Source organism: Colius striatus, chromosome 11 (genome assembly GCF_028858725.1).
Source record: "Colius striatus isolate bColStr4 chromosome 11, bColStr4.1.hap1, whole genome shotgun sequence".
In the NCBI taxonomy this organism is placed as follows: domain Eukaryota; kingdom Metazoa; phylum Chordata; class Aves; order Coliiformes; family Coliidae; genus Colius; species Colius striatus.
Genome location: NC_084769.1, coordinates 6,065,683 through 6,081,384, shown reverse-complemented (window position 1 = coordinate 6,081,384; position 15,702 = coordinate 6,065,683). Strand labels below are relative to the sequence as shown.

At 36.8% G+C, this 15,702-nt stretch overlaps 1 protein-coding gene across 1 annotated transcript in view; it reads right to left on the bottom strand.

Moving 5' to 3' along the window:
* Nucleotides 1–15,702, bottom strand: part of LRP1B (LDL receptor related protein 1B) — a 556,160-nt gene that overhangs the window by 84,251 nt on the left and 456,207 nt on the right. The window contains exons 62-66 of the mRNA XM_062005148.1: nt 8,615–8,803; nt 7,722–7,870; nt 4,049–4,142; nt 2,019–2,135; nt 1,733–1,852 (exon numbers count right to left, since the gene is read on the bottom strand). Of these exons, the coding sequence (XP_061861132.1) occupies nt 1,733–1,852; nt 2,019–2,135; nt 4,049–4,142; nt 7,722–7,870; nt 8,615–8,803 (669 nt within the window). The remainder of the gene's footprint in view (nt 1–1,732; nt 1,853–2,018; nt 2,136–4,048; nt 4,143–7,721; nt 7,871–8,614; nt 8,804–15,702) is intronic.

The following is a 15,702-nucleotide window of genomic DNA, read 5'->3' as shown; positions in this document are numbered from 1 at the left end:
CATAAATCTACAGTGCTGGAATTCAAAAGCATTTAGACTTGGCTATGCTGCTAACTATGCTTATAAAAAATATTACCAATTCTCAGATAGGACACCTCACCTGGGGATTTCAAAGTGCTTTATAAGAAAGACCAGCATAATTGCCTCCATTTTACATACTGAAAGCCTTAACTACAAAATACGACTTTTCCAAGGTTAGTTGATGAATAAAACGAAACAGCAGCAGAGTTCAAAAAAGGACTGTGTCTTATGAATCTGAATCTGGTGAAATTAGAATGAAATCCGTCTGGTGACAAGAGTCCAAGTCAATATGAACTTTGTGGCAGACCTATTTAAAACCTCCCCTTTTCATATTCTCCCCAAAGGCAACTAAAGAGTTTTCAGAAGCCACAAGCAAGGTTTTATTAAAATATAAACTTGCAGACTTAACTTTCTTAAGGGAGAAGCTAATAAAGTCTAGGTAAGGCAGAACAGAAACAGAAAATGTATATAATTAACCTCCCCCACTCCCCACTGTGTCTTTGCAGTTGAGTTGATGGCTGAGTTTCAGACAAATCAAAAGCTTGCTTTATGTCACAGCATATTGTCCCATCCCTACTAATCTCCCTAGGAAGTTCCCAACTCCATCACTGCTGATCCTGACCCTATCCCTCCCACAGTCCCTGAGCACTGCCGTGCTGCAGACCCTGCTGTTCTAATTCCTGTCAGCTACACCTCAGGGTTTTAGGAACCTTCCATATACAGCATCGCAGTTCTTCATAATGAAAAAACCAATCTCCCCTAGCTTCCACAGGACTTTACCTGGCCCCACTTAATCAGATTTTTAAGAAATGTATCATGCAAACCACCATATAATAGTCTGTCAGAGGCTACAGCTCTGCTGAGCTGTTTGGAAGACAGCCATGAAACACGACCATCAACAAAGCCACTGTATCCTTAGCAACCCTTCCCTTGGAGAAGGCCATGTTCTTTGCAGCACCTGTAAGCCTTGAGAGGGCTCATTCAGGAAACAGGAATAAGCACCTTAGATCAGCAGTAGAGCTGAAAAATGGAGTGAAGGACTGAGATGTATTTCAAGACAGCACCATCATTTTAATTATGAAATGACCAAAGACACAGGCTACTCAATACATTTCCATTCTAAATCTGAAAACATTTTCTCTACTTACATTGAAGAAATACAGAATGAAAATGAATTTATGACAAGTAAGGTCTATTAAGAGTTGAGTAGATGGAAATCAAGTTACATAGGCAAATTAATAAAGAAGCCCCAGAGGAAACTGAATAGGAAAGGTAGAAATGTCCAGCAAAGAAAAAGGATGTAGAAGGAACTACAGATCTATGCCTTTTCCACTGAAAGATACAGAATAGCATCTTTTTCCATTGAAATACATCGCTGCAAGGCATAGCAGATGAAAGCCTCTACAAGATGACTCATTTGTGAGGTGGTTAAGAGTAAAATGGATGTTTCAGCCTAAGTCAGAAACCCAATTAAATGCTTGCAATTAATTGTTTACACACACCTTTTCTTTGCAATGACAAAAAGATGAAGTTACTAAATGACATTTTTGTTTTGTTGTATGTGAAGCATTGTACATCAATCAATCCCATGACTGAACTGTTTTGCCTGTTCCTCAAATTATTTTACAGGGATATTTTACATATTTTACTTCAGTTCCTCGTTTAAAATCAGCTACAGTTGTCAGAGCCAAATCCTCTAAACATAACTTACGACAATCTCTTTCATCTTCTTCATCACCACAGTCATCCTGCCCATTGCATCTCAGATTTATTGGAATACACTTCTGATTCTTTGTGCACTTGAACTGACCTGACAGGCACACATGTGTGTCTAAGTTAAAAGAAAAAAAATGAAAAGTTATAAGATTTTCGGATTAAAAGATTTAAAAATTAAAAGGAAAAAGAATAAAAAACATGGTTTCTTAACAACATTTAAACAACAGCATTTAAACCAGTACAGCATGTTTCTGAAGTCTATAACGTATATAATCACCTACCACAGTTCAGTTCGTCAGAATTGTCCCCACAATCATTCTCTCCATCACAGATAAAGGCTGGAAGAGCACAAAGCCCAGTTCCACACTGAAAGCGTCCTGGCTGACATTTGAATTCAGCTGAGAAAAAAAGAAAACTACTTATGAATACTATCAGACAAATGGTTAAAGTATCAGTAGTGTTGTTCTTCCTCTATAGACTACTTAAAAGAACTTATAAACCTTTGTATTTGCCCTATATAATCTCAATCTGAGTAGAATTAGTAACTAATGTACTAGTCATAGAATCATAGACTGATAGGGGTTGGAAGGGACCTTTAGATATCATCCAGTCCAACCCCCCTGCAGAAGCAGGTCCCACCTAGATCAGGTCACACAGGAACACATCCAGGTTGGTCTTGAAGACCTCCAAGGAAGGAGCCTCCACACCCTCCCTGGGCAGCCTGTGCCAGGGCTCCCTCACCTCACAGTGAAATAGTTTTTTCTTATGTTTGAATGGAACTTCTTGTGTTCCAGCTTCATCCCATTACCCCTTGTCCTGTTGCTAGCTACAATAGAAAAAAGGGATGTTGCAACCTCCTGACATCTACCATTTAGATACTTATAAATATTAATGAGATCCCCCCCCAGTCTCCTCTTTCCTAGACTAATGCAAAACTAATTTCAAAGTTTGAGATTTTGAATTTGGATAACAATAGTTACATCTTACTAATGATATAGAGTGTTAATCCTCTACAGATTGATGCTTACTGTTAGTTCAATAGACTTGCAATTTTGTATCTGAACACTTGAGTTCAATTCTCCCACAGTACTTCCCATGAAACACCTAACATTGCTCCTTCTCATAGCCACTGCCATTTGAGTGCATGAGCAATTATGCACCTCTATAACAGCATTTTATACAAACAAGTTTGTATTTTAAGCTACATTTTATGTAGAATGATTATTTGAAGGCCTCTGCGGCAGAAAAAGAGAAACAACTATAAAATCGTAACAAAATAGCTGAGGGATTTCAATACAAACCCCCAAATTAACTGTTACTTAACAGAAAGATTGTAGAACATATAAGTAAAGCATTTTATGTATTGTTTTAGATTAATAGTAGTCAGTGACAGGGACTGAAAAATACCATCACCAACAGATATCATTGTCTATGAACCCAGTACATTGAAAAAGGTGCTTTTCTAACAAGTACACTTGCAGCCAGCTGCCATCATAGCAACCACCCTGTGAGATGCTGAAAACATTATCATAATTGATTTCCAGTTGTCTACAATTCAATTGGGGAATACTACAGTAGCCTATTATTTGGACTATGGGAGGTTACTGAGAAATATGCTGCATGTGCATCACCCTCTTGATAGTGTCCCAAAGTTACACAGAATGCAGGAAAAATGTTCATTGCATAATATTGCTTCTAGTGGAAGAGTGAGATTTAGCTCTCCAAACTTTCCTCTGACTATATTTATGAAGCTATAAAATTAAAGTATTATAGAAAACATACTGTAAAAAATACACAGAGTCTTAGTAGGAATCACATGGAGAACGTTGTTCAGAAAACCTGCCCAAAATAATAATGTTCAGGTAAACTTGTGTAAGTGCAGTGAAACGTAAGCAAATGAGACCAGAAAGCTGAGTTTAGACTTTATAGAAAAACAGACCAAATAAACCTGGCAGAATTTTGTACATATATATATATATATTAATCAGCAACCTCAGAACACTGCTTTATAGTGCATTTTTTTGGCAAAAAACCTAAGTGGGATGAAGTAAAGGCTTAAAACACATAGAATATGTTCTTACTGTTTTCAAAAGACCTTAAAAAGATCCTTAGTAGACACAAGTTAATGACAAAGGCAGATAAACAAGAGCTTGCACCCCTTGTAAATTTGACAGAGACCAAGGAACAGAACAAAATGCAGATGCAAACAAAAGCTTTCCAAAAAATCCTTCTCCTAAGAGCTATAAAGCATTATGTTTGATTTGGACCCTAGTGACACAACTCTGGGTTCCAAGTCTGGAACTGCACTTACGGCATTCCTCGGGCTCGTCAGAGCCATCTCCACAGTCATCAACAGTGTCACATTTCCACCAAAAAGGAATACATTTGTCAGTTTTGCAACGGAACTGTAAAAGGAAAGGGAAAAAAGGAAGAAGAGCTTTGAAATTAGTATTTATTGATACATTTTGAACAGAAATAGTAGAGTTTATGACAAATAAGACTCACTCCTGAAGCCTTTGTTCCATTCATCAACTCTGGGTGTTAATTTTACAAACCTTATTCTTTTAACTATACTTTCTTTGGAGACATTTTGCACTGAGAGTCTCACAGATGCAAATCATTGTAGTGTTCAATGCCATTGCTACACCGACCTACTGTGCCTCTGATATAAACCACTCATTGCATTTTGCTACATTCTATGATTTGATTCTTTAAGATCTTATTCAAAACAACCACTTCAATTCTTAAACAGTCTTTGCAGGCTGTTGAAGCAGACTTAATTCACTTCTGCAGATAAACCAAAACACCCACAGTTACAGAAAAGAGCCTTAATGTGCAGTGTTGCACTTGTATACAGTATTGGTTATATTGCTTGAATTAAATGAGAAAAATAGAATCTAGGCTTTTTCAACCTTTCAAAAGGATAAAATATTTGTACAGTGCCTTTCTTCAGCTCAGAAAACACATGTAACTTTCTTTTGTATGGAAGAGGAACGCCAACAAAACAAACAGTAGAAGTTACTTGATGCAATCTTCTAGGGCTACAACTAAAATCAAAGTTCATTATGTGGCTAATGCTATGGAGAACAAACTGGATTGATTATCAGTAACTTTTATGAACTGTCATTCCTACTTGGTGTCTGTACAAGAAGAGAAAGGGAGGCAACGGAGAGGTTTAAGAAGTGCAAGATGCTTTATTTTCTGTGACTTCATTTCTTCACATTTTAAAAATCATTGATTAATCAATAAAGTTACATCTAAAAGTATATTAAATTTGGTGCATTCTCTCAGCTTTATCTCTTCTGCCAAGAAAATTCAGGGTTCCACAGCCATTTATGTAGTAGCATCTATAGTAGGAGCTACATCATTCTTGCACTGTGTTGAGGGACAAGCTGTGTAACAGGCTATGTTTGAAAGGCAGCTACTTCAAATTTTTAAGCTGTTCCACAAAGGTAGGCATCTCAGTAGCTCAGCAGAAGGTCTCCAATGTAGGAGACAAACAGAAACTGAGGTAATTCTTATTCTTAGCATTTTCTACTTGCAGGAGCAGCTTTCCTGCTGCTTGACTGTTTGAAGGTGCCAGCCTCGCTCAGCTCACAAGGGACTTCAGGCTGTTGAAAATGACATTATGAATTCACTTCCAGGAAATAGGTACTATCACGGTTTTGTGAGGAGACATTTCTTAGATGCTAGTATGCTCTGCATGAAAATGCTTGCATTCTTTTCTAAACTGGGCAGTTAGGCACTTTGCACACTCAGGGGTCAGACCATAGGTATGCCTGGGAGGGGTCAGAGTTTCAGTGTTTTACAGTCTGATGCATTTTGTACTAAACAATATCTAACATCAGACTAGCTATTGATGGCTGAAAGTCTGTAGAAGTGCAAGACCAGAGTATCAGCTCTTCAACACCTCAGAAACAGCTTACAGTGAGTGGGGTTGTCAGGAGTGGTTACATCCTATGATTTTATACCATAATCTGAAAATCTTAAACACCAAAGTATTTGCCACTGATCTGCATCTGATGCCATCAGATTGTCAGACAGTCAAACAGCAAAGAGATTTCAAAATTATGGAAGCAAATTATTAATAACCAATGTTAACTTGTTCCTTTGTCTCTGAAGCAGCTGCTTCTTTTTAACACTGCTCTCTCCACTATGGAATCCACAAGTGATAACATGTTGCTCCTGGAGGATCCAAGATGTGATGCTATCCTTCAATTCAGACTACCAATACATTAACTAGAAAGGAAGAGAGTCCTTCAATCAACAGTTAGCATATAAATTCCCCATGGAATAAGCTTCCAGTGGCATTTAAAGAAAAATTTAAGAAAGAAAAACATTATTTTAACCAAACAAATTTGAGAAGTTAGATATAGCGGAAAAATAGGTAAGAAATCCCTCATTTTGCCAAGTATTTTACACTTACTTTTTGTTCCTCGCTTAATGAGAAGCAACAAGCAGACAATCTAAACACAAAAGATACTATGAAAATAAGATCACATCAAACACTACCTTAAGGGGATAGAGGAAGATAGTGGGAAGGTTTCTTAAAGAACAACATTACTTGAATGCAACTGTTCATCATTTGTTAAGATGTCTACTGCTCTCTAAAATTTAAGAGTAAAATCCTTTCCTTAAGGAGGACAGACAAAATGCATCACGATGGAGAATGTGATCTACTCTGCCCTGGTAAGGCCACATCTGGAGTCCTGTGTCCAGTTCTGGGATCCTCGGTTCAACAGGGAACTGCTGGAGAGAGATCACTGCAGGGCTATCAAGATGATCATGATGACTGGATTATCTTATGAGGAAAGGCTGTGGGATATGGGGCTGTTTATCCTGGAGAAGACTGAGGGAGGATGTCATCAATGCTTATAGATGCCTAAACTGTTGGCTGTCAAGATGATGAGGCCACTCTTTTTTTTCCTGTTGTGACCAGTGACAGGACAAGGTGTAATGGACATAAGCTGGAACACAAAAAGTTTCACTGCAACATGACAAGAAACTTCTCTGCTGTAGGGAGGAGGGAGCCCTGGCAGAGGCTGTCCAGAGAGGGTATGGAGGCTCCTTCTCTAGGTTTCCAAAACCACCTTGACACGTTCCTGTGCCCTCTAATCAAGAGGAACCTGCTTTAGCAGGGGGCTGTGCTGGATGATCTCTAGAGGTCCCTTGCAACCTCCACCATTCTGTGATTCTGTTGTAAAAGGACATTAGTATAATAAAATAAAATAAAAGTGGACTACTAGAAAAGCTGACTACTAGGAAGACTTTAAAGGCCATATGCACTATTACAATTAACCAATTAATTGTCCAAAGATTTTTATCAAAGTGGTTCTCTCATAAGAAATCAGTATGTTATACTTCATCAACCTTTTAAGGAAAAAGAAATTACCACCATTTCTTTATTTAAAGTACTAAGGAATCCAACCCCCACAAATACTAAAATGTTTTAATTGAGTTGATTTCATTCAATTGTAAGTTAATTGTATACTCTACCATTTCCATTTCAGCTACCTGAGTAATTTTAATGTAACCCTATCATTTATCCACCTAGCTAACTTGACTGAGCTTGTCTGCTTGTATTAATGTAATGTTTTTCATTCATGAATACTCCCAAATCATTGTTATATACACTGTGTATCATCATATGTGCTTTCTATTTTTATGTTTCATATTTTAGAAAAAAGGTTTTCTCAAAGCAATTTTTATGGGCTAGCAGCAGTATTTGTTCTAGTGACTGGCAGAAACATTCACATTTGAAAGGGAACAAGCTCTGAATTCTCTGGGAAAAAGGCATTTGCAAGTCTATTTTGAACTAATAGCCTTGAAGATGAAATGCTTTAAATGCATCAGAGTTCCGTAGTCTTCAGCTCCTTTGACTAATGCTTCCACATCTCACAGGCACCCGCATTCATTACACAAATACGGGTGGAAACACAGTAAATACATAATCCCCACTCCTTCCTTCATACACATGTGCTTACCTGGCTGGCAGTGCAGTTCGATAAGCACGTCTTGTTATCTGCAGCAAGGTAAAAGTTAGTGGGACAGGCACAAGTATACATCTTTCCAGGGGCTAGAAGGCATAAATGACTGCAACCACCATTGTTTAGTGTACACAGGTGTTTAGAAACTGTGGACAGAAGAGGAAAAGAATATCAGAGCCTATTATCTCAGTACACTTCAGGGTGTCTGCTTTATAGAGGATGAAAAATGTATTAGACAAACTTTTTACAATGGAATGTCTCAAATTGAAAACCCTTGAGAGGCAACCTGTTCCTTTTGCCTTTAAGCTATTGTCAGTTGTATGGATCTAGACTGAATACTGGAAGAATGAGAGAAAATAAAAAAAAACACACTAGTTGAGGGTGTTTTTTTTATAATGAGACAAAAAAATTAGCTTATCTAGGTCAGGTGCCAAACTGCATTCAGTTCCAATTCAAATACAGGGACATCAGGAGATCAGACACACCAACAAGTTCCTAAGTAACAGCATTCTCCTGTATTAGTAACACTCTCTCCCTTTTCAAACAATAAATGTTTTCAGAAAACAGCTCCCATCTTGGTAACTGGTAACATGTACTGTGATGCAACATCAGTTCTGTGCTTCCAGTCAGTGTCTGGGTTAATTTTTAAGCATCCAAATTGGTATGTTGTCACTAACAAGATAGATCACATTCATTTAACACCAGATATACTTACAACATTCATCACAGATCTGTGTTTAAAAATGCTACTTGGAAACTTCCACAACTTGAAACAAAACAGAAATCAAAATAAATCACTGCAGAGAAATGAGCTCCCATTAACTCAGAAACTGGCTACTTAAGTAAATGATATCAATGTGCTGCACAGAGAGCATAAACAGAATAATTACCATCAGGTTGCCTGTAAGAATGATACACCTGGATGTCTGTTATGGTGTGCCATGAGTTAATCAGTGACAGCCTGTCTGATCCTGAGGTTTTGTGGGCACGGCTGAGAGATTTGGTTTTCCCATCTGTCCAGTAGACGTAGTCTTCAAACAATGTTAGTGCAATCACCCCTGGAATATCTTGATTAGGGACTGTAAGAAGAGATGGTAAGATTAATGTTCCCTCTTGGAAGACTGCCAGTTAAAATATCCCATACTGCATGGGTTGACAGATACAACTACTATATAATGCCTTGAGAATAACTGTCATGACAATATGTCAAGCCTTGAGGGTTTTTTATTAGCAGTTACAATAAAGATGGATGGTGAATGAGCTCCGCTTGCTTAGAATTAGTTGGCCCAATTAAAGTTACAACGGCACAAGAATTTCAGTTTAGAAAAATCACCTTCAGATTCTAAACCAACAACAATATGTTAAGCTTTAAAGTAGTACATAACACAGATTCAACTTAATCTCCTCTTTACTCAAGGCCAATACTAATTTGCTGATTTAGGGGAATAAAGGTTATTAGGAAACATCAAAACAGAAGGTACACATCTCCAGATGCACTGTGTTTAATATCCTTTAAGACAATTTATAGTCTTTTATTCTGGCAAAATGTACTGACAAGAGAAGTTTTGTATTAAAATAAACACAGTAGTAAGAGGGCTTAGTGCTTATCAACAGCATAACCAACCATACAATTTAAAAAGATAAACAAAGTGATGATAATACCCCACTGTTACAATATCATAGAATTATGGAGTCAACAATTTTACAAAGGCTGGAAGGACAAAAGAGAGAAAAAGCTTTGGAGCCTTCTTTATCCTAGTGTATGCCCATTAATCTTGAATTATTTAATCTTGATAAACAAACCTAACTCCATTTTTTATTGTTTTAATGTATATAGCTGTAATAATAAATGTCACAGAAGAGCTGACCACAATGGTCAACGAATCACTTTAATGAGCTGAAAAGGCAGATCAGAACAGCTGAGTCTGCAATTTTTAACTGGCACATCCATAACACCTTCACCTTGTTTTCTTAGAGGAAAACAGCTTCAACCTTTTTTACCTGGAATGTACTGAAATAAGAGTTGGCAAATCTCAAATTCCTGGTGGAACGTGTCATAGTTCACTGATAACTGATACTGAGTACATGGAATGACAACTTAGCAACTTCTTTGTACCCAATACTCCTGCAATAGTGAACTCCAGTGTAGAGTATGTTGCCTTCTGGTCAAAGAAACCTTGCTCCTTAAACCTGAAATTATTTTCCCTCTTTATATGTTTACACATACCACAGCCATCAAACTGAAATAATAGTATGACAACCTTTTAAAGAGTTTAATAATATGTGTAAGAAATTTGTCCAAGTGCAAAGAAAGCTTAATTTTGGCTCTTATTACACAGGTAACTTTGGCACAGTTCTATATGTAGTAAGGAAAAGCTAAGAAGAGCTCTTGGAATATAATTTCCCTTCTTTGTAGAATCACACTGAAAAAAAGAGGTCTACAAACTCAAAGTGAATCACTCTCCATGGTAGTTATTGCTATCCTGTTCATCTCATTGAGGAAGTACCACTTCTTGAAGTACCACTACTTTTAATTTGCTGCCAAAGTAACAAATCAAGAACACAGAAGCTACAAGTATAGGTATTTCCATTATATTGCCTCTTTTTCCTCTTTTCTCTTTTTCCCCATTTTCTCACCAGTGAATTTATCAGAATAAATTACAAGCAAAACCTCACAGATTTGGGAAAACACCCAAAGACTAAAGCATAGCTTGTTTGTCTCATTGGAAGACCTATGTGTATTACTACCTAATTTACTTGCATGTTAATTTTATCTCCACTCTGCTCTGGAGTGAACGACAGAATCCCCATGGTGGAGGAAATAAGCCAAAGACTTGACAACAGCACCCCAGCTTCATCCTAGATGTTGTACAGGCTGTGTGTGGATTTCTAGTACCGAGAACAGGGAAATGAACCCTGCACCTAGACACAATTGAGCCTCAGCAGTCAAATCCCAGTCATTGCCTGGGGGTTTTTAAGTTCTTTGGCTTAACATGGGTTACTTTCCTCGAATCTTCTTGAGATATTCCTTAAACTCTGCACACATTTGCTAATGATGAATTCACCTTTCTACTGTTCCAGAAAAGGCATGTATCTCTACTTTTAATTTTAAGAAGTGAGTGATTTTTAAAATGCTTTAGCCTAATTATTAATTGGGAATACTAATTATCGTATCATATGCTTATTACCAGATTACTGCAATTAATTAAGCATGCATATAATTCATGCATCTGTGTCACTTGGAAAAGGGAAATTATAATTCTGAATTATTTCAGAATGAATTATTAGTTCATCAGAATCCGTGTACAAGCTTACTCTGTAAAAGAAACATCTTTCCAGTATTTCAGGAGATCTGGACACTCTGAGTTCCTCTGTTGCCACTCTCCCCAGTTAGTCAATTCACTGAATTGAAGCCATTCAGTTGCTTTATTGTGCTATTATATTAACTGTGGGATTTTGAGTACATCTGGGTACAATCCATTGTTCTATCTTTAGATATATGGAGACTGAGGTATAATAAACTCAGCACTTTTAATTTTAGGTAGATTATAAACAATTGCTACTGAAAGCATTCTTGTAGCTTCCAAGTCATACGATTGTGTCACAGCACAAAAATTAAAAGCAAGAATTTCAGGTACATATATAAATAAACTGCAGGAAATTCCCCACTGATCTAAAAAGGGCGGTTTCCAATGAGAAATACAAACCCAGCAAAAGCAGAAGAAGCAGGAAGGAACAGCAGAGAGGGGAAACTGGTACTCTGAGTGAAACCCTGAAGCTATCCATAAAGCTATTTGTTTTATTTTTGCTTAACTTGTGGAAAAATATTTATTTCTATAAAATATGATCCTTACTGCTACTTTTGACATCAAATTAAAGATGCCAAAGATATCACTCCAGTCTTTCTAAATAAAACAAATACTATACTTTGAGTCAGCACACAGAATACTATTCATTGCATCAGATACTTTGATCTTCAAGAGCCTGCTCTTCTTAGTTGTACAATAAAATGCATTACAAGGGCATATGCAACAGATTACAATGATGAGGAACAAAACCAAGATCAGCTTACAATTATGAGGACCAAAAGCCAGGGAATGCAAAATTACCACTCTAAGTAATACCTGGGGAAAACTGCACCTGAAACTTGCTTTTGTGATTTCTTTTCCTGCCAGAGCCAACTTCTACCAGCAGGGAGTGGGTGAGTCCTTTGCAATCCCTCTTTTTCTAGTGGGTTTTCTATTGTCATCTCTAATTCTCAATTGGGGTTTCATTTTCTGCATAAACCATGGATTCTCTTACACTGAATGCTAATGTTTTGACCAAACAACCACAAGATGAGAAATGTGATACGAGAGAGACAGCAGAACAGAGAAGGAACACAGAAACCTCTCTGAAAGAAGAAATACAGGGAGGTAGTAAAAAGGAAAAAACCAAACACAAAGGAGGCTTCCAACACATCAGAAGCAGTGGAGAAGAACCTATGAGATACTTGAACACAGAAATGACAATAGGTAACATACTAAAGGGAGACAGGGTGCTGCATTAACTTAAAAGAAGAAGAATCACATATCTTCATCAGACAGACAAAATTATATAGACACAAGAGGCATGCACAGACTTAAAACGTACATCTGTATTTTTCCTGCATTTTGTACTAATTTTGATCTAAGAATAGAAATTCAACTGCTCTAAATCATAGCTGTGATAAAATTGTCTACTTTTCTCTTGTCTGAACTCTGTTTCCCTTAAATTTTCTGAGTACCTCTACTTCAGCATAAAAAACTCCCCGTGCCATCTAGGAAAATCATGCCATCTAGGATTTGATAATTACAAAATATGCTTACTGAAGAAGCCACACAGGAGATGTGAAGTCCAGTCTCACTCAGCTCTTATTGAAACCCAAACATTTCCAAAAGTATTCCAACTAAAAAATATTCCAATTAAAATGAACACACACACACACAAAAAGTGTCATTGTCAGCAGTAACTCTATTCTGTCAGCCAAGGTTAGATTCTCCTTGGTGTTCAGTTCCTGGTCAAGCTGAACCTGTCTGATCACTTCACATCTGAGCTAGAATGACATCTGACCTCTTTCTAAAAGGAAGTGTTTGCAACCTTGCCATACCCTTGTGCAAAGTACAGAAGAGAAGAGGTGGAAGATTCCTGCCATACTCCTCCCCAAAATGCATTCAGCCAGCTAGAATTCCACTGCTGGTAAGTAACTGTTAATTACTTGTTTTTAATTTAAATCAGTTTTAAATGATCATGGCATTAGAGCAGTTTCTGTTCAAGAATTTTGACAAACTACATTGAAGATCAAACCTTAAAAATCAGGCTACATTATTTTGTATTCCACTCTTTGAAACTCTTTATTTTCCAAACTGCAATAAAATAAGAAACCTGCTGACACCTTGACCCAAATGGAACCAATGATCAAGTCTTAAGAATCCCCCAGGACAAACTACATCAAGAAAAAAAGGATCCTTAATAAGAAAGCAGCTATTATACCTACAACCCCCCAAAAAACTTAGAAACTGCTGATGATCCTTTATGCTGCTGTTACTGGCCCATACGTTCCTCTTTCCCTTTGAACTCCCTTGTAACCATTTCTATCTTATTTTGCATTCAACTTGTAACCTCTTCAAGGTACAGTCAATACTATTTTATTTCTGTGTGGTACTTACTCTTAGTATTTGGTCATTTTGAGAAAGAATTCGTAGTGCTTAGACAATGAAAGAATAATGAATAATGACAATAAGATTATGTCTATTAAGCTTGGGAAAAAGTATGTAATTTTGACAGATGTAATTAAATTTAAGTATGTTACATTGAAACTAATTTTTAAAGATGAGACTTTTATAACCACTATTATTTTTTTAATTGACTGTTTGTTTAAAAAAACAAACCTGTCACACTAAATACACAGAAAAAAAAAAGAGTATTATTCATGGAATAGATACATTAATTCCTGTAATTGAAGCCATGTTTCATAGGGAAAAAAAAAATCAAACCACTGGTATTTTTTATAACATCATATGCATAAATGTATTATTCTTTCTGCAAATGTAATATATACATTATGCATCCATACTGGGTAGGCATGGAGGATACAAGTCCTAGCAGTATGTGTTATGATATTTTGCCAGTCAAACAATGCAATTGGAACAGTGACAATTGAGACTATTTTAGTACAATAACCTCGGACAAAAATTGATATGTGTCCCAAAACTACTATCACAAAAGCAGCAGGAAATTTAAATGTAAATCTAACCATCTCAGTTCACAAATGGATCTGTGGTATAAAAGCTATTACATATGACTTACAATGACATCATAAGAAGAGATGAGTAACCTTTAAAAAAAATTTACCTGTAAAATCAGTTGATCAAATCTAGGACTGAAATAATTTATTGTGCCACTCAAGTCTTTTATTGCTGTTTTAATTTCCCTGTGAGCAGTTGTTTATATGCCAGTTACCCTGTAGCAGTACAGAGTAACATGCTGTCACGGTGGTGATTATTCTGAAATATATACAAGTCACTTAGAAGTAGAACAACTCAGTGTACTAATGAATTTTGAAGATTCTTTATTTTTCAGTGATCATTTATGTGCCTACCATCTCCCACAGTATTCATCCCCTTTCTGCCCTCTAAAAGCTATTCCTTCCTTCATCTTTTGCCTCTCCACACTCCTGCCTGGATCGTTTCTTGCCATCACCCAACTGTGAGCATACAAACTGCTCAGACCCTTTGGTTCACTTCATTTATCTTTTACAGCAACTATGGCAGCTGTACAACTTTACTCATTCATTCCTCTTCAATTTTTTATTGTGTTGATATGAACACAAGAAAATCCTGTGACACAAGACAGACTGTGTTTTATGTTCTCTGTTCTGGTTGCTTTCTGACAGGAACAACTCCATGAACAATAATGTCCATACTTGAAAACTTGTGATGGTGCTTGTCCAGCTCATACAAATATATAGAGTGAATGTCTCCTAAGTTTCTAATGATTGTGTTTTTAGAAGTTGATACATCAATTTTGGGTGTATTATCTCAAGAACTGTGGAAGTCAAAGAAACTAATTGACAATCGTTATAAACTGGGCTCCATAATCTGAAGACCATGGGATATGAGCAATGTAACTGGGTGAATTGTCTTTAATACATGGGCATCTGTGTATTTTTCCTGATTAACTATTTCACTGTGAGAGTGATGGAGCCATGGCACAGGCTGCCCAGAGGGGTTGCAGAGTCTCCTTCCTTGGAGGTCTTCAAGACCCACCTGGACATGCTCCTATGCGGCCTGATCTAGGTGAAACTGCTTCTGCAGGGGGGTTGGACTAGATGATCTCTAAAGGTCCCTTCCAACCCCTACCATTCTATGATTATTATCTTTCAAAGTGACAGAACTCAATAAAATAAAATAATCAGATTTAGGAAGATACATACATTGGAGAATTTTATTTGAACAACTATGAAAACTGAATTTATATCGGAAGAGTGGAGCAGTTTGTGCTATCAGATGTGGCTATAATGAGTCTTTTCAAAGATTTCTCAAAAGTTAGGGAAAAGATGCTGCAATATCAGAAACCTGGTTTCTTTCTCATCTTACTTAAGGAAACTCTCTTTCCAGATTCAATATTTCAGCTATGAAAACCACAGTATAAATTTGGAAGGAACCGCTTTCTCTCAGATTGGCTTTTACATTAGAACAGTTTAATAACTAACTATATTTACTTTTTTTATAGAACTCTGGCTATGGAGTTCAGAATTAGACACAAATACTTACTTTCTATATCCAAAGCCCTTATAATTAGCAATTTTTTAAATGATAGGTGCTAAAAATGAAAAAAGTTTATAACCCCCAATAACCTTATACTTGATACTTGAAACCTTGCATAGATGTACACCAACTCTGAGGCTTGTAAACACTCAGGCAGAAGAAAATTCTGAAGGAAGGGTTTGTCAAAACTG